Below are 18,676 nucleotides of genomic sequence, written 5' to 3'. Positions count from 1 at the left end.
AAGGGTTGCACATTCTTCTCCTTTGTGTGCAAAGATCAAAAGTTTGCACTGAATTGCAGCTGGTGATTCTTTCCGGACTTGGAAAAAAACCTGGTCTCTGAAAACCTGAATAACTAATCCGAACTTGGGAGGACCGGGAACAGAATTGGCAAATCAGAGGAGTGTTTCAAATGCACAACTCACAGCTGTCAGAACCCTTTTCCTGATGGGGCAACACAAAAGGGGAGTGCTGGGTTAGAGGCTACTCCATCGGAATTGTTTTAGGAACTGGAATCCATGGCTGTAACTTCTCTTCCTCCGTTTGTGCCATGAAACATCAAAGAAATTATTCCCCCCCCTCCAGATGCAAGAATCAAGAGAACTATTTTGCTTTTTTGTGGTTAACAAAAACACGTGTTTATAATTCACTCAGCCGTTTGGTCTATACTGAATTCACGAAAGGGGTTCGGTGTTCCAAGTTCAACATTCAAAACTGGAGTCAGAAAAACTGCAGCGTTCCCGAATAAGGAAAGAAACTTGGCAGCTTCTGGGGATCTACCGTATCTCAAGTTTTTTTTCTCCCTGCACAATCTACCCATCAACTGCAACCATGTCCAGAAATCAGCCCTTGGAGTAAGAAATTCCAAACTGACCTGACCATGTAAAGCTCAATAATTTATTTAGATGCAGATTCTTTAAAAAATAAAACTAGCTGTTAACTCTCTGAGATATTTCATAAATCTCTTTTTTTTAAATTATCTCTAAAGGATATGAAAAGTCAAAACTTTTTAATACGAACGATTTGGAACAAGTAGATCTAGTTGGAGGGTAACAAGAATGCATTAGCAGGAGGACACCGGGGCAACGGACAGAAAAAGGCTTCAAAATAGGGTGGATGTCCCAAAGATTCTCATTAAAAAGACTTCAACTGCATAGCAACACATCCTTTCCCAGGTGATGGGACTCACTCACCTGAAGGAACCATCACCTTTCTATTTACATTTGAAAATTAATGCTCTTTTTTTGTTTTCTTCAGCACAGTGAAAATCCCAGTATGTCAAGTCAGTGGGAATCTTCTTAGCAGAGGTGCAAAACAGCCTTATTGATCTCTGGGTTTGTCCAGTCATTCCGAATGTCATCTAAGTGGTTGTCAAAATCCACTAGTGTTTCATAGGACCGGCTGTCCAAAAGGGATTCGGAGATCCTTTGGGCTTCTGTCCAATCCTCACAATAATCCCTAGTGAGGAAGAGAAGGGAGAAATAAAAGACCATGTTCGAAGGAACAACAGCGCTGGAAAAAAGCGACATTTACAATGATTACTACGTCCCGGGGGGTCACGTGACTGACATTGGCAGCTTGGCCAGGAAGCTTTCAACAAACCAAGTGAATGTGGGAAGCCAGAACGACCATCTGATTTGCTTAACGACCACAGCAAAAAGGTTGCAAAATGACCCATTTCACGACTGCATTATTTAGTGATGGAAGATCCAGTCTCAATTGTGGTCGTTTTTAACGTTAATCCTTTTGTTTTCTGCTTTTTGAAATAGCCCGGAAGGAAACTACTACGTAAAAGAATTGCAAAAGGCATTCATTTTTCGGACAGGAAAGCTTATTTTAAGAATACTCACATGTGTGGGTCTCTGCATCTCCATTTATTTTCATGGTGTTCATACACATGAACTGCTGGTTTTAGGCACTTCATTGTAAATTTAGTGTTATCCACCTGATGCAGAACAGAAAAACAAGGGTTTATTTGTGTTATTCCAATACCTTAAAATGGAATGTGTGAACACTAAAGTATTTGGCTTATTGCTCTTCAGGGATCTGTACACGCAACGTAAGGTTAATATAGGAATAAGGCGACTTGCTCTCATTTCCAAAACAATTTTCAGGACAGGCTGTCCATTCTCAACAGAAATGACCATCCCACCCCGCACCTTACATCGAAACAGCATGAGATTTTAACTGCTTTCAGCTGCTTCAACAGGAGTGCTCATTTGAAAGTAAAAAAAAACCTTGGTTGAAATCGGGTTATCAACTTTAATTTTTCCCCCTAATACACATTGTAAGGTCAAAGACAGTTTACGGTTGCCAGCCCCCTCTGTTATTAGATAACTCCGGAAGCAAGTCGCTGAAGAAATTGCCCATGAAATAAATATTAAACTAAGAAAAAATAAAGCACGTCCACCATTATGAGGGCTGTATCACTGAAGTTTTCTGCAATCCTGGAGGCGACTTTTTCAGCAAGCAGGTTTGGACTGCAAAGCAAAGAGAGGAGAACTTGATCAGATAGCATGTAACGAGCCATTAAAGGGATGAAGAAACAATTTCAGAAATAACATTACTCTCGTTAGCAGATATGAATAATTCTCAACCCAAACTAAAAACAGCAATTTCCTGTAATGTCATCTTACTATTCTTTAGAGCGGAGGACTCCAAACCTAGTCACTTTTTAAGACTTGTGGACTTCAACTCCTAGAATTCCTCAGCCAGCCATGCTAGCTGGTGAATTCTGGGAGTTGAAGTCCACACGTTTTATAGTTGTAGACTTATAATTTAGAATAGTAAGCCTGTTTCTCCAACTGCTTAAGTGCTGCAATGCAAAGCATGGACAACTTGGAAGAAATCGGGAAGGAAGGTGCTGCAAAAGATGAATTAAGTCAAGGATAAGGAAGATAAACCCAGCTACCCACCTGGCATCCTTCACACGTTCATTTGCTTGGTAGTAGCCAGCTATTACATAGCTGTTCTCTCGGCACCAAGAATCAATCTGAAAAAGTCATTAAAAAAAAGATATAAGCACCCAAAGACAATAAAGGCAGAGACTAAAATATTGGATGTTTGCAACAGGCAATTTTGTTGAAATCACAACCCGATTATCCATTTTCTTGAGAGTTATTTCACACTGACATATCGACTGACACCCATCGTCGGGACATGCTAAAAGCTGCTGCAACAAAGAAGATAAAATATAACTGGCAATTGGTTTTTACCTGCCAGATATCTGAAAAGGCATGCTCTGTATACAAAGCATGATCTAGTTAAGCTTCTTAGGCAGGACTTGGAAGTTTATGGCAAATTCTATTATAACCTTTGTTTTGCTACTGAAAATTAGCTACTGCAGTGGAGAGAAAGCTCACAGATTTTACAAACGTGTTTTCTGAATTAGCAGCTCTAAGGAAACACACAGTGTACTGAAACCCTTCTTTTTTTTTTAGTGGGTCACTGACGCTCTCTGAGCTTGATGGCTTTCTTCCACTGTGCAGTGATGATGTTACCTAGCTGGGTCATGAAACATCTGCAAGAAAACCCCAAGCTCAGAGAGCACCAGGGACACCCTGCTCAATTCAACCCTGAGCTGCAAGTATTCTCTTTTACGGGTACCTTCTTCTTCAACCTCTGATCATTTCCATGGAAAATGACCTCAGGGAGGAACGGAGCAACACAAAGAGACAGATGGCAAAGCAAGAACAAAAGAATCCCTCCCTCCCCTCCCCTCTCTAATTTCTTCAGCAATATTGAGGTGGGGTCAGCACAGGCTGAACCTGGGAGGGCGGAGGAGAAAGTGGTTTATTAATTCCATCCTGAGGGGCCCACATCCCAAACGGCAGCCGGGACCGCAGGCTTTAAGATCTGGAGATAAGCCTCAAATAATGTCTTCCTCCTCCCAAGAGGCACTTTAATTATACAGTCAGCCTTGGTATAAAACTCTTATTTTATCGTAATGTACTGTATCATCTAATCTGCCATAAAGCTTTATTAAAATACTTAGGAAGAATTAAATGTTAGGAGGCACAATCTGATCCGAATGCATTTATCCAAACTCAGATTCTGGCCCTGCTTGATAGCTTTGAAGTCACTACATTTGCTTCTTGTAATAAGATTATCTGATTAAGATAATCCAGTGATTTAGGGAAGCGGGAAAAACTACCCAGAAATTATGTATATGCCAGCTACATTTAAAAAAAAAGGAAAAGAAAAAACTATCAGTTCTCCATATTTCACCTAATTTTTTAAAAAATCCCATTTATATCCCGCCCTTCTCCGAAGACTCAGGGTGGCTTACAATCTAAGAAGCAAAAATCAATGTGCTTAGCAATTACTATTGCCCATTGAATTACAGTCTTATGCTTTGTGGGCTTGGGCCAGATGGGTAGCCAAGCCTGGAAGGACAGCCAGGCCAATCGTATTTTTCACTTCTCATCATTTCTACTGGCCATTTTCAAATAAAGCTGTCACATCTAATTACTCAGCAGCAAGAAAGTTTCCCAAAGACAGATCGGTGTCCTGACCTTCTAAGACATAATGCACTATCGCTAATTAAGTCTTCTCAGTCTGTTCTAAGTCCCCCTCAGCAATCCACCCTGATTTACTAATTGATTCAGCTCTGTCCATTTCCAATTTGGATGGAAACAGACAAAGTCAATTGCTTGAATTACTTGGTATGCAGACTTGTGACACTGTCCAGGTTCTACAATGGCTGTAAATGCAAGCCTAATTTTGCAGTGAATTTTCACGTACACTTTGGCAAAATAACATCTGAACGCTTGGTGATAAAACTACCATGTTTCATAGGAAGGCATTTGCTGGCATTTTTGTCTTCAGTGAGACTTTCAGATACAGGCAGAAAATGTCATTTTCCAAATATTTCTATCTGCAGCTAACATACGAAGCCCAGCAGCATCTTGCAAGTCTCCATCTCATAACGTCCAAAGGGTTCAGCCAAGATAGCAGGATGTTTCTGCAGGGACTCCCCCCCTAACATTTTGTAAAAGCTGTTTGAATGACTTTATTCTACTGGGTTTTAAAATCCTTCTCGCTTCTCTCCTCTGTGGGAGTCCCTGGAGCTTTCTGAGTTTTGTTGTCGGCTCGCAGATATTTCATTACCCATCTAGGGAACGTCATCAGTGGCAGATGTGAGGTTGGCTGTCTGTTTATATACTGGCCCTGACAGGTGTGTGTGTGTGTGTGTGTGTGTGCGCGCGCAATTTCCTCCTTGATGATTCTCCTTCCTTCCTAGATTTTCTATTACCTCTTTTGAAGGGCACGAAAATGTGATTTATCTGGGTCTGCTAACGGTTGGTTTGTTTTGAAGACCAGAATCTGTCCCCTCCAGCAGCCCTCACTCAGAGAAGCAGGGATCAGCCCCAGACCAACAAGCTGGCAGAAAACAATGACTAAGGAACCTTCTTCTACGACCCTGTTTCCCCGAAAATAAGACCCAACCGGAAAAGAAGCCCCAATTAAGATCATCAGCCAAATATAAGCCCTAACCCAGGGCTCTTCCAACTTGGCCCTTTTATGACTTGTGGACTTCAACTCCCAGAATTCCTCAGCCAGCTGGCTGAGGAATTCTGGGAGTTGAAGTCCACAAGTCATAAAAGGGCCAAGTTGGCTGAGGAATTCTGGGAGTTGAAGTCCACAAGTCATAAAAGGGCCAAGTTGGCTGAGGAATTCTGGGAGTTGGAGTCCACAAGTCATAAAAGGGCCAAGTTGGCTGAGGAATTCTGGGAGTTGGAGTCCACAAGTCATAAAAGGGCCAAGTTGGCTGAGGAATTCTGGGAGTTGGAGTCCACAAGTCATAAAAGGGCCAAGTTGGAAGAGCCCTGCCCTAAATGGAAAACAACGCGTCTCTTCGCTCTCCCTCGCCCTCCTCACCAGGCTGAGCGCCACCTCCAGCATGGGCGCCAGGGCCAGGCTGCCGTGGAAGAGCGGGATGCAGTCCACCAGCAGCGCCTGGGCCGGCGACTCCCGCTCCCGGCCGCGCTGGGCCGGCGGCTGCTTCTCGGCCACCAGCAGCCCGTTGACGGCGCAGTGCGGGTACTTGGCGCCGTGCAGCACCATCTTGCAGTAGGCTTGCGTGCTCAGCTTCATGGCGGCCGCCGCCGCCGCTGCTTCTTCCTCCTCCTCCTCCTCTTCACCGGGTCTCCTTCCCGGGCCCGCCGTCGAGCGGGCGAAAAGGCCGCAAAAACGTCGCAAAAGCCACTCGGCCCGCCGTACGCCAGAGGCGCGCGCGTGCGCAGACGGGGGAAGGGAAGAAAGAGGGAGCCTGAAGGAAAGACGGAGCGAGCCGCTCTTCACGCCATAGCTCTATGGCGCCCGCTGCTTCTTCTTCGCCTCGCTGAGTCCGCCGATATCCCGTCGTGCCTTGGAGCTCCACTTCCGGCCTGCCCTGCCCCGCGTCTCCCGTCTTCTCCTTCCGTCCTCCATCTCCGGCTGTAGAGGACACGGGCAGTCTCGGGTGAGTGGTTGGCCGGCGGCTGAGGCGCCCGACTCCCCGCGGGCCGGGACGGGGAAGGGGCTGCGGGGACCTGGAGGGGAGACGCGGAAAGGGACGGGGGGGGGGAGAGAAGCTTTCCAGGGTGCCCCGCACTACACCTCCCATCGTCCGCAGCCGAGGGCCATCTGTTGGGGCGGACAGAGGTGAAGGGCGCCCTAAGCCTCCTCGGAGTAAGGTCCGCTTATGCGCGCGCGCCCCCCGCTTTTTTGGGGTGGGGGGAGCTACACATACAGAAACACAGCCGCTCCTGGGGCTGGGCTGGCGAAGGAGGGGCAACTTTTTATTTATTCATTTAAAATATTCCTGTAACCTCCCACAGGTTAGATAGGTGGGATAATAGCAGCAATAAAGTGGGAGTGGGGAGCAGTAGAGAGGCTTGTCACCTTGAGTATGTAGATGATAGATAAAAAGGTAATACCTGTGAGAGACGATTGGATAGATAGGTAGGTAATAGGAAGAGATGATAGGAAAGTGACAGATAATAGGTAGAGATGGTATATAGCTATATACATTGATAGATATATAGATGGATAATAGGAAGAAATGATAGGAAAGGCATACGTAGAGATGGTATATAGATATATAGATTGATAGATAATAGGAAGAGATGATAGGAAAGTGACAGACAATAGGTAGAGATGGTATATAGCTATATACATTGATAGATATATAGATGGATAATGGGAAGAAATGATAGGAAAGGCATAAGTAGAGATGGTATATAGATATATAGATTGATAGATAATAGGAAGAGATGATAGGAAAGTGACAGATAATAGGTAGAGATGGTATATAGCTATATACATTGATAGATATATAGATGGATAATAGGAAGAAATGGTAGGAAAGACATAAGTAGAGATGGTATATAGATATATAGATTGATAGATATATAGATTGATAGATAATAGGAAGAGATGATAGGAAAGAGATAATAGGTAGAAATAATACATAGATAATAGGTAAGAGAGATGATAGGATGGATTGATGGATGGATAATAGGTAGAGATGATAGGAAAGACTGACAGATAAATAGAGATGACAGAAAGATAACAGGTAAGAGAGAGAGGGGGGGAAAGCATAGACAAAATAAAAGTGAGATCATGCAGTTTCACCTGTTCCCAGGTTTTGGGATTCCGTACAATAACATGGGCCATAACTCTACATGGGAATGAGTCTGTCTCTGCCAGTCTTGATCTGAGCTCACTGGGGTTGACTTTAAAGCAGCTCTGAAACAGACTGGCTGTGAAGAAGTAAATTTTATGAAACTCTTGGTGGTTAGGATTGGTTGCATCTTGAAAATATCCCTGCAAAGCAGATTAGATAGAAATATTCCTTGGTGTGTGCTAAACAGAGAAGATTATATTAGGATTGAAACATTTGTTCCCCACCCTCTGTGTTCTTCGTATTGTTGCTTAGAAGATCTTTTATTCTTAAGGACTTCAGTCTACATTAGCATCATTTCCAAACACAACAGAAGCTCTTCTTGTGATATCTGAAAAAACAAGAAATGGCATTTGGAAGGACGTTGCAAGTGGTGGATTCCTAGTAATTAGTGCTACATAATGTCCTACCTTCTTTTTTTTCTGTTTCAGGATGTTGGCTGCTAGGGCATTCAGCCTTATTGGCAGGCGTGTTTTGTCCACTTCTGTTTGTGCAAGAGGCCATGGACATGGTAAGCCAGCCGTTGAATCATCTTAACTGGTAGCTTGAAAATTGTTCTTGACTAGCCCATTTCAATTTAGGGATGCAGATTCCCTTTCTAACAGTTCTTTAAATTCTCTGTTAAGTTCTCTGTCATGTTCTCACCATATGCTAAATAATAAATAAAAATGCTATAAAATTAAAATAACAGTTTACGCATCTACCTAGAGAACTTCACGTTGACTAGGCAGCCGAGTTGATCTCAGTCTCTTTTGCAGGTTCCAGTCTGGATCAGTCCCTGGGATCAAAGGTTTAGTCCAGGGATCTTCAAACTTGACCCTTTTATGACTTGTGGACTTCAACTCCCAGAATTCCTCAGCCAGACACACTGGCTAAGGAATTCTGGGAGTTGAAGTCCACAAGTCATGAAAAGGCCAAGTTTGAAGACCCCTGGTTTAGTCTTTTGAGCTTTCACACCTATGCTGGAAGTCAGGGAACTTCTATCAACTTGGAAGACTAAACCTCTGGTCCTGGTGAACCAACCCAGACTGGATCCTGCAACACTCTCCTGGGACATGTACATTTGCCCTCATCCGTCAGTCTCTCATCCTTTGTCTGGTCTATCATAGTGGCCTGACAGAGCCAGATCTAAATTTCAAGAATTCTTCATCATGGCTTTTTCTGAAGAAATAATGAGCACTGCTGGGTTTGGGGTTTTTCTGGCCATGTCAAATCTTTGCAGAATGAAAACTTTGGTGCTTATTCTTCTGTTTTTATATTTCTGCCTTGCTAATGTCCTTCAAAGTTGCCAGGTCATGTATTAGAGTAAGACGTATTTTTTTGTTTGTTGCCAACAGAAGTTACAAAAGCACCAGATTATACTCAGCCCATATATGAGGACTACCCTCTTATTCCTTTGCCGGATATTCCGTTTATACAAGACCTGAGTGCTGAGCAGAAAGCTCTGAAAGAGAAAGAGAAGGGCTCTTGGGCCGCCCTTTCCCCGGATGAGAAGATTGCTCGTGAGTAGTGCCACAGAGGGAGAGATGTTACAAGAGGGGAAATCAAAAGAAACGGAACAAAAATGACCTGGCCTATTTAAATGCAGCTAGTCCTCGAATTACAACCGTATTGGAGTCTGCCAGTTACTGTTTTAAGTCTTGATGGTTGTAAAGCAGGTCATCATGTGACCGACCCAATTTTATGCCCCCCCCCTCCTCTTTTTCCTGCAATGGTGGTTATGTGATTCATTGTCCAGCATGGGGTGCTTTTAAGAAAAACAGGAAGAAAACATTGGTTTTCAGCAAGAATGTCAGAAACCATAGTGATGTGATCTTGGGATGCTGTAAAGGACCATAAATGCGGGCCGGTTACCAGGTGCCTGTAGTCACGTGATCACGAGGGTTGGACAGTTGTCAGAATTTGGGAACTGGGTCATAAGTATCTTTGGGATGGGGGAGGAGGCTCCATTGTAATTTTGAACGGTCGCAAGCTGAGGACTACTTGCACGTAAATGTGTGCGTTCAGCTGTCAGCATTGTTCCGGTTACATTTTTTTTTTTAGAATATTTTGTACTTTGACAAAGAGGGGTTTTTGTCCCTTCCCTCTTCCCTCTCCGTCTCGTTCCAGTCTACCACATCAAATTTGACAAAACATTTGCTGAAATGCTGAAGCCATCGAATAACTGGAAGACTGCGATGGGTTTAGCTGGCTACATGGTTGGCCTCGCGGCTTTCTTTTTCATTTGGGAGGTTCTGTACGGTAAGTCATCCCCTTGTATAGAGGCCTTTAAACCCGGGCAGGGGAAAATCGATGGGAGCTGAATATTCAGCTTATACCCACACCCACGTTTGTACCGGTGGGAGAATTTTGTCTAGTGAAAAAGGGACAACCAGGCCTTTCGAAAATAGCATTTCACGTTTTGTTTGGCTTCCTAGTACAAGAATGGGAAGGATGGATGATGGGGCACGAAACATTTGAGCCCGACAGAACTCTTATACTGGCCCTCTCCAAGCCTTTCTCTCTCTTTTTAAAAAATTAAATGCAAAAGAAACAAGAAGGAAGGAGAGGGAAGGGTGGAGGGAAGGAAGGAAGGAAATGAAATCAGAGAAGGGAAGAAAAGGGAAGGAGGGAGGGGGTAGGAATGAAGGAGGGAGAGAGAAATGGAAGGGAAGAAGGAAGAGAAGGGAGGGAGGAAGGGAAGAAAAGCTAAAAGACCTCCAAACCTATATTTACATTTATTTATTTATTTATTATATTTGTATACCGCCCTTCTCCCGAAGGACTCAGGGCAGTGAACAGGGCACATAAAAAATACAGAATACATCTACACGAATCTCAATAAATTGAATCCGTGATTCATTACAGTCGCCCTTAGCTCATCCGCCTTAATTCTGCAGACCCCTGAATAGTTGAAGTCATACTTTTGTCTCCAAGCATGTAAAGAGAGCTGGGCTAAGGGGTCTAGGTCAGTATGAAGATTCGGACGGCACGTGAATTTGCGAACACAAGCGAGCTGCTGAATTACCTTAACAGCCTGTTGAGAGCATAATCTATGCCCTGATGTCCACCACTTGGGAGAGATTAGTTGTTGCTGGCTAACGCCAATTGTCACAACCATGATCTCATCCAATTACAGTTCTGAAACCAGTCCCCCACACTTTATCGGAGGATTGGAAAGCCATGGAGCTGCGGAAGCATCTGGATATGAAACCGGATCCAATTTCCGGCCTTTGCTCCAAGTGGGATTATGAGAAGAACGAATGGAAAAAATAAACGCCTTCAGGAGCCCCAACTTCTCTCAGGGGTGTGTGAAAGTCTAAACCCATTTCCTCATCTCTAGGTTGTTGCCCTGCTTCTGCCTATGGTGAAATAGAATCCTTCCTTAAACCATGACAATTTATGTACCTGGAAATGTTGAACTGTTCTTACAGGTTAATGTGCAAAATTACTACTAAACTAAATCCTGTTCGCATTTTGTTTTGTTTTTTTGTTTGCAGGAAGATTAAAAATTACAGTAAACAAAAAGAGGCATTTGATTCTTTATTTGGTGGGGAATGATCTGCTTAAAATATTTGGAATCACTGATCTGTTGAGCTAAACAGCCAGCGACTGTCAAAGCTTCCCTAATAGGATGGTACATTTTTCATCAGTTGTGTTCTGGCAGCAGAAATAAATTAGTGATAAATTATACTATGCATTCAGAATTGGTAGTAATTTATCTGGTGGGGATGTATAATTGAGAGTTGCACCCTAGTGAGTTGGGCTGCTGCACAGACAGGATTAAGCAGTTTGCTGTAATTGCAGCAATCTTGGTTGTTTTTTTTAAATCCCAGGCAAAAGCATCCAGCTACATTTTTGGAATAGGCAATAAATAAAAACATGTTTACGTTTGTAGGATTAGACAGTAATCCTTTGACAGTTGGACTCCTGGCTTTCTTACACTTGTTCCATAACTCTACAGAAAGGGGTTTAAGTTCGATATCGCAAAAATTGTATATCCGATTCTTCACTACACAACATTTCATTTTGTTGGGGCAGGGTTGATTAGGAGAGGAATCTTGGAACCGAGGATGGTTTGATGAAGCCAACCCAGTAGGTCTACTGTGCAAGTCAAGTCTGTGCTTTGGAAATGCAATAAATCCAACTGTTGATACAGTTCCTTTAGGCAAATTGTATATAGAATAAAAGGGACGTGGTGGCTCAATGGGTTAGGATGCTGAGCTTGTTGATCAGAAGGTTGGCAGTTTGGCGGGTCGAATCCCGAGTGCTGCGTAACAGAGTGAGCGCCTGTTACTCATCCCAGCTTCTGCCAACCTAGCAGTAAAAGTGCAAGTAGAAAAATAGGGACCACTACGGTGGGAAAGTAACAGCGCGCCTTTGGCGTCTAGTCATGTCGGCCACATGACCACGGAGATGTCCTTGGACAAGCGCTGGCTCTTCGGCTTTGAAATGGTGATGAGCACCGGCCCCTAGAGTCGGAAACGACTAGCACGCATGTGCGGGGGAACTGTTACCTTTTTATATAGAATAAAACGGCTACGGGCAACTTGCCGCAAGACGTCTTGCTGCGGAAAAGAAGCTACACTAATATCAAAGAAATGATGGGATAGAATCATTAAAGAACGCAAAAGCAGGCCGAATGAAATGTGAACAACAAACATTAAAATATTTTTTTTATTTTAAATAATTGAATTGTTAAATTGTCCTGCATCATGTTGTCCTGCGGTGCTTGACCGTAGTGAGTTGGCTGCAGCAAGTTGTCCCATTCGGTATAGAATATGCCAAAGGGTTCGTGTCAGAGACCAAGCTGAAAGGATCTTAAATACAACCTTGGGGCCATCCATATCTGAGGGGAAAAAGCCAAAGGAAAATAAAGAATTTCGTAGGGCACCAGAGTGTTTGAAAGGAGCTCTTGACACTGAGTCTTGGTTGGAGGGCTTCATCTACCAGGTGGTGACTGAGGAAAAAAACTGGGTTTCTGCTGAATTTTGGTGGAGACCCTGATGGTTGCTGCAGGGTATGGAGCTTTCCCAATAAAAACAAGTCGGTAATGGAAATCTTGGGATAGATAAAATTTAGGAAGAATGAGAATGTTGGACTAGCTTAAGATGAGCATGGCTTTCCTCCTGCAATATCTACAGTGTGGACCACCATAACAAGGGTGGAAGTTCTCAACCCTCCTCCCCAGTTTATTGTTCCCCCCCTCCTCCTCCTCTATACTGTATATCAGAATTCTCTCCTGCATTGTGTACTAGGATGGGACGGTCAACACCCTACTGAAACTAGAAAAAGATCTGCTTACCGTTACAACCTGATGATTGAAGAAACTCAGCCAGGCCATTTCTAGCTGACAACCAAGACCTTTGGTGTCCCAAAGAGCCCCTGCCATGATGTTCTTCCCCCTCCCAAATGAACCTTCTGTGAAGAAATTACCTGTATTGCAACACAACCTCTTGGAGGACTATAGATGACATGATAGCAGTATTCCACTATCTAAGAGGCTGCCACAAGGAAGACGAGGTCAACCTGTTCTCCAAAGCACCCAAAAGCAGGACAAGCAACAGATGGCAACTCATCAAGGAGAGAAGAAACCTAGAACTAAGGAGGAATTTTCTGACAGCGAGAACAATTAGTGGAAAAACTTGCCTCCAAAAGTTGTGCTCAAACACTGGAGGTTTTTAAGCAGAGATTGTACAGCCATTTGTCCAGAATTGTGTAGTGTCTCCTGCTTGAGCAAGGTGTCGGACTAGAAGACCTCCAAGGTCCCTTCCAAGTATGCTATTTTGATGTTCTGCTTGGCAGCAACAACTGGGTTGCAGTGACGGGAGGACAGAAGGAATAGTGCCACAGGCAGGCATCCCAAATCAACTGCACTTGTCCCAAGCCCAGCCTACACAGGGTCCCCGCCTCCCTCAGTCCTGGGTGACCTTAGAAGGCTTCGTTGGGCTGACAGGCCATTGGCAACAGCTGTCCTGAGCTCAGAAAAGCATCAGCAGTCCGAGTGAGCGGAAGGAGAAATTGTCCACTTCTCGGTTCCCGGCACTCTTCCTCATTCCCAGGTTTGCTTCTCCTTTGACGAACACACCCTTTGGACACACAACACACTCCTTCCTTGAAATAGGGTGTAGCCGGGTAAGTCTCAGCTGCAAGCTTGTTCTCTGATTCGGAGTCACCTGTTTTTGCTTTGCAGGGTCTCGGAGAGTGAACGTCGCCTGTGCTTGCCCGCCAAAGAACGAGCAGTTGTCATGGGGATCGGCATGAGTAAGGTAGAATCCTAGAGTTTCATAGAAAGGGCCCCAAGAAGGTGTGGGTGGGGGCAGAGTGGCTGGGTTGTAGAAATTGAGGGTGGTGGTGGTGGTGGTTGTCATTTAAAACAATAGCTGGAAAGGAAAATAGGAGGAACAGGAAACGAACAGTCTAGCTTGCATCGTTCTTCTGTGATCCAGCTTTTCTCCATCCACCTTGGTCTGTGCACCAGCGCATCAGCTTTGTCTCTTACATCAGCAGGCTGGGAAACTGGGAGCTGAAGTCCAGCCATTTTAAAGTTCTCCAGCTTGGGAAACACTGTCTTACATTTTGGTGTTATCATGCAATATCCGAACGAATAAACGTGCAGGAACCGGTTCACGTTTGGTATCTGGAGTTGAAGGCCCTTGAAGGAGTAGAAGTAGAAATTGTTTGGGGTTGTTTGTTTTTTTTGTCCCCGCCCCAAACCTTTCAGCAGAGCTTAAAAGAAAAAAGAAGGAAGCAATCACTTTTTTTTAACACTACTCTCTGCCTAGCGGAAGTTTTTTTTACAACTTGTGTCCCTAAACAACGGGGAGAGTCCTTGCTTCACTGAAGTATAATTAGACCTCCTGACCCAGATAGAGGAGTGGTCTCAGATTTCTTTCCAGGCTGCGTTGAAATAAAAGAGAAGATCGTGCTCAGCCAGCAGGCTGCTTTTCCTGCAAGATCCGGTAATTCCAGGGATGTATCAGTCCAACCCATTTGGATTTCAATCAATCAGAATAGAGCTGGAAGGGACCTTGGAGGTCTTCTAGTCCAACCCCCTGTGCTCAGGGAGGAGACCCAATACAATTTCAGACAAGTGGCTGTCCAGTTAAAAACCTCCAGTTATTAAACCACAATTACGCAGACTGTGGATTAATGCAATGAGTGACTGGTTGAGATCGACGCTTCTGAGGAACAGCTGCTATGGAGGCGGTGGGAAGGACAGTGCAAACGAGTGGGCACATCTCTGGCCTTCCAATTCTGTTGGATTTTATATATTGAAGTGCTGTACACGATGCTATTTTTTTGGTATTATTTTACCTTTTTTAAAAAAAATGCTTAACTTTCCCAACACTCTACAACTGTTGTTTGATAAGATGTTTATAATCTCTCTCATGTGTCCGCTGCATCTGGGTAACCAACCTATCTCCCCTTCTCTTTCCCCTCCCCCCCACCTCACCTCAGTTTAAATCCTCCATCATTTATGCATCCGATGAAGGCAGAGGCACTTCACAAAAGCTTCTGCCTTTGAATACATTTGCTTGTTGGAAAAAGTGCCACCAGACTGCGTTGACATTCTGTACAACTGCTTCAGTGTCTCTGAAGTTTTCTTAAAATGTGATGCCCTGGATGTAAGGCCTTGTGTGGGGAGGCCTAACACACGTAGGATGGAGTAAAACAGCTGCTTTCCATGATGTATTTATTCAAGGAACTCATTCCCCCCCCCCCGGCATTAGAGACAACGCACTCATGTTCTTTCTTGGTGTCTCTTTAGGTGGTTGAGGGCCTGTACCTCGGAAGCATCAGTGGTAAGTTTTTTTCCATACTTTATTCTTGGAGAAGCTGATGATGGCTAATGTTATGGAAATCTCCTCCCCTCCATTCATCTAGCCTAGTAAAATGGGCCCGGAATGAACCAGGATAACGATCCATAGCACCACTGAGATAACAACAGTTGCAGGAATGTCTACAGGATATGATGCACCAAAATCCAGATGGCAGCTGCAAATGTGAAATTGGGGGCTCTGCCTCTTTTTATGGGAGCAATAACCCTGAATAGTCACAAGGCATCTCCTGAAGTTCTTCAGGACTTCTTTGGAGGCAATCAAGCCCCGGTCATAAAACCGTGTGGTTATTTCTTCTAATGTCTGCATCCATGTGTTCATCAGAAAGATTTGATTCTTTGCAGATGCTGAAGACAAAGAGAACTTGACGAAACACGGGATCACCCACATTCTTTCGGTGCACAACAATGCCAAGCCTCTGCTGGAAGTGAGTATCGCAAATCCCTTGAGACATTTTGGGGAGGGCAGGTGGTCCTGCAACTTTCAGTCTCACAGCGACAAATAGGTTGAAAGGCTCTTTCCTTAAGAGTCGCCATCCTTCCATCTACACAGAAAGCAAAAGTCATAATTTGCTGTAACCGATGGAGGGCAGCAGACCCACACAAGTCAGAATGAGTCATAGTCGTTCTACCTAAAAGAATGTAACTCAGTGCAGTTTTCTTGGTAATGTTTGTTGAGTTGCCATGGCTTTATTCCTAGGGCTGAGAGAGAAGGGCTGGCCCAAAGAGGCCCAGCCTGCTTTTAAGTCTAAGAGGACTAATTGATTCTGTACCATCAAGTCATTTTTGACCCCATAGACCAGAGGTAGGCAACCTTGGCTGTGCTGAGGGGAAAGGGAGAGGTTTCCAAGCTGAGCCATGCTAGCTCAGGAATTCTGGGAGTTGAAGTCCATGAGTCATAAAAGAGCCACGGTTGCCTACCCCTGCCATAGACCATATACATAGATTTTCTCCATGACAATCTATCCCTAATCTGGTCTTTCAGGCCTTGAGATGGGACTACAATTCAGATTTCCTAGCTCCTACTGTGACAACTTGACCAGTTGACCGAACTGGTATATCCTTAACTGGTTTGTAGGGCCTAATGTCCCTCAGCCCTTTAGGTGAATTAGATTGCATCTCCCTTCTGCTGGACACAACATGACTGTGTGGCCACCACCGGTTTGGCAAAGGCTGGGATCTGGCTGCAGATCAGAAAGACCTGGCTCACAAATGCCTCTTTAGGAACCGGCCATTGTCTGATTGGCTGCGTCGCACTAAAACCCTGGTGGGCTTGGTCCAGCTTGGTCTTATCATCGGGTCCGTAATTCCCACCTTGAAAGAAGGGGAAGTGTGTGTGTGTGTGTGGGGGGGGTTAGGTGAAGATTTCAGCAGGCAGATGGCCGATCCACCAGCCTTACAGCAGGATGGAGTAGGAAGGCAGAAAAGTGGAAAAAAAAGAAGAGGAACCGGAAACACATGAATGAATTGAGTAATGTGGCAATCTCAGGGCAGAGTGAAAGAAATGCCGAGACAAGCTGTGGTTCCCAGGCATTGGGCTCAATCTGGTGGGGGCAAGGAGGGTTGATTCTCCTCCTCCTCCTCCTCCTCCTCCTCCTCCTCCTCCTCCTCCTCCTCCTCCTCCTCCTCCTCCGGAAAGTGGGTGGGCTGTGAGGGAGAGGAGGTTATAAACTGCCTGGATGATTTTGCTATTGTGCCTGAGTTGCAACACACTCCTTAGATTTGCATTTTCATGTTTCAAGTGATGTGTATCTTTCTAGTTTTCCTTCTGAAGAGAGGGAACAACTTTACAGCCAAGATTTCTAGCCTTGCATTGTGTGTCCCAACTTAGCAGTTGCTATTCAGCCTCTCGTCTCTTCTCCGCAAACTGCTGCACTTGAGACGAAATGTGTGAACTTGGAAGCTTCCCTTTCAAAGGCCAGACTCTGTCCTGAAACTGGGTCCTCTTCTGAGGAGCTATTCATCCCTGCTGGGTCCTCTTTTACAATGTCTTCGTGGTCTCATGAAGCTTTCCTTCTGGACTGGGAAGCTAAAGAGGCCTAGGTTTTTGATGGAAGATGCCAGGGCAGCCTAGAAGAAAACAATGGCAAACTATTTATGTTCTGTTGCCAAGAAGCCATCCTGGATGTGTTTATGGAATCTACATTAGCTGGACTCCCATTGGAAGAGATTCTACCCCTCTTATCCTCTTTTTTTTACTTCCTCTCTTGTTTCCTCAGAGTCTGTGCTGAACTGAGTGAAGAAAAATAAAGTTTAGCCAAGGACGTTTTAGATCTCCGATGTTCCTTTCTCATGGTGCTCCTAATCTCTCTCAAGTCTCAGAGTTGCCTGGAGTGACCAGTTCTGAAAGGGCTCAAAGTTGGTGACTGAAGCATCTCAAATCCATTCCTCACTTACCGGTTGGGTGTCTTCATGCAACCAACTACTAACTAGGCCATCGTTTGCACGGCGAAGTTCACATGGCACACCAAACTGTTAGGCCAGCCAAGTTACCAAGCAACAGATAGAGAACCACATTTTTGGCTTACAGCATTGTGAGAGTTAAGATGACCCATGCTCAGGCCAGCTCCTCTCCTTTTACCCAACCGACTCTTCAAGGCTGTGATACTATGAGGCAAATGGCACACACACGGCCTCCAGTTCTTGAAGGAAATGCAGAAGATATTATTTGATGAATGATAAATACATTGATCCGGATGTGGGGTCTCAGTGTCTCCCAACCCAGCTGAGTTGGCCTATAGCTCCTCTCCTCCTCAGCCAAAAGTGTGCGGCTGTGGTGACACAGCACACTAACCCAGGTCAGGTAAAACCCTAGAAGCTAAATTGGCACAAAAGAATCAAGCTTGCTCAGAGCTCACCTTGGCAAGGCCCTTTTCCTGGTTGACAACATAGTGTGGGAACCCAGCTTGTGGCTTGCTTAGCTGGTTAGTGCAATATGCAAACTCAGAAAATGAGCTAATTTGGTCCCAAAGTCACACACACACACACACACACACACACACACACACACACACCGACCTCTGGGCAAATTACAGAAGAATGATGGCTTTCTTGGAGTTGTACCTCCAGTCCTCTGCTCACAATCAGCACTGAGCCCCAACTTTCCACTGCTAAGCAGCAGGGTGGTTAAGTGAATTGTGCCCCATTTCACGACTTTTTTAGCCACACTTGTTAAGCACATCTGGCTTTCCCCGCAAACTTCGCTTGTTGATAGCCATCTGGGAAGGTTAGAAATAGTGATCAGGTGATCCTGGGATGTTGCAACTGTCACATATACCTGCCAGTTGCCAAGCTCCTGAATTTTGATCACGTGACCAGGGGACACTGCAGTGGTTGTTAAGTGTGGAAAACAGTCATAGGTCGGGGGTTTTTTGAGGGTCACTGCAACCCTAAACGAGGATTGTAAATTAAAGTCTACCTGTAGCCCAGAGGG

The 18,676-nt window shown here is 44.7% G+C and overlaps 3 protein-coding genes across 3 annotated transcripts in view; 2 read left to right on the top strand and 1 right to left on the bottom strand.

Annotated features, from left to right (window-relative positions):
- Positions 1–332: 332 nt before the first annotated feature.
- EMC8 (ER membrane protein complex subunit 8) lies at positions 333–5,929 on the bottom strand. The gene is made up of 5 exons (XM_083370815.1): positions 5,639–5,929; positions 2,674–2,750; positions 2,169–2,238; positions 1,609–1,703; positions 333–1,216 (listed from the first exon to the last, which is right to left on the bottom strand). Exons 1-5 carry the CDS (start codon positions 5,852–5,854, stop codon positions 1,057–1,059), a joined length of 618 nt encoding a protein of 205 aa, XP_083226941.1. The 5' UTR covers positions 5,855–5,929; the 3' UTR covers positions 333–1,056.
- Positions 5,930–6,024: 95 nt separating this feature from the next.
- On the top strand, positions 6,025–10,931 carry COX4I1 (cytochrome c oxidase subunit 4I1). The gene is made up of 5 exons (XM_083370817.1): positions 6,025–6,221; positions 7,856–7,935; positions 8,762–8,926; positions 9,534–9,665; positions 10,543–10,931. Exons 2-5 carry the CDS (start codon positions 7,857–7,859, stop codon positions 10,677–10,679), a joined length of 513 nt encoding a protein of 170 aa, XP_083226943.1. The 5' UTR covers positions 6,025–6,221; position 7,856; the 3' UTR covers positions 10,680–10,931.
- Positions 10,932–13,610: 2,679 nt separating this feature from the next.
- The window catches only part of LOC310645235 (dual specificity protein phosphatase 22-A-like), a 14,345-nt gene continuing 9,279 nt past the window's right edge, over positions 13,611–18,676 (top strand). The window contains exons 1-3 of the mRNA XM_083370814.1: positions 13,611–13,672; positions 15,175–15,208; positions 15,589–15,671. Of these exons, the coding sequence (XP_083226940.1) occupies positions 13,652–13,672; positions 15,175–15,208; positions 15,589–15,671 (138 nt within the window). The 5' untranslated portion in view covers positions 13,611–13,651. The remainder of the gene's footprint in view (positions 13,673–15,174; positions 15,209–15,588; positions 15,672–18,676) is intronic.

Source organism: Vipera ursinii, assembly GCF_947247035.1.
Source record: "Vipera ursinii genome assembly, chromosome: 10".
NCBI classification, from domain to species: Eukaryota; Metazoa; Chordata; class Lepidosauria; order Squamata; family Viperidae; genus Vipera; species Vipera ursinii.
Note: the sequence above shows the minus strand (reverse complement) of the source record. Positions and strands in the feature narration are given on the sequence as shown.

What these genes read in the sequence shown, in the direction of transcription:
- EMC8 (XM_083370815.1), bottom strand. Translation starts at nt 5,854, where the DNA reads ATGAAGCTGAGCACGCAAGCCTACTGCAAGATGGTGCTGCACGGCGCC. An exon ending in TGGAGGTGGCGCTCAGCCTG is followed by an intron (nt 2,751 to 5,638) that starts GTGAGGAGGGCG and finishes TGACTTTTTCAG; the next exon opens with ATTGATTCTTGGTGCCGAGA. An exon ending in GAACGTGTGAAGGATGCCAG is followed by an intron (nt 2,239 to 2,673) that starts GTGGGTAGCTGG and finishes TTTGCTTTGCAG; the next exon opens with TCCAAACCTGCTTGCTGAAA.
- COX4I1 (XM_083370817.1), top strand. Translation starts at nt 7,857, where the DNA reads ATGTTGGCTGCTAGGGCATTCAGCCTTATTGGCAGGCGTGTTTTGTCC. An exon ending in CCCGGATGAGAAGATTGCTC is followed by an intron (nt 8,927 to 9,533) that starts GTGAGTAGTGCC and finishes GTCTCGTTCCAG; the next exon opens with TCTACCACATCAAATTTGAC. An exon ending in CATTTGGGAGGTTCTGTACG is followed by an intron (nt 9,666 to 10,542) that starts GTAAGTCATCCC and finishes ATCCAATTACAG; the next exon opens with TTCTGAAACCAGTCCCCCAC.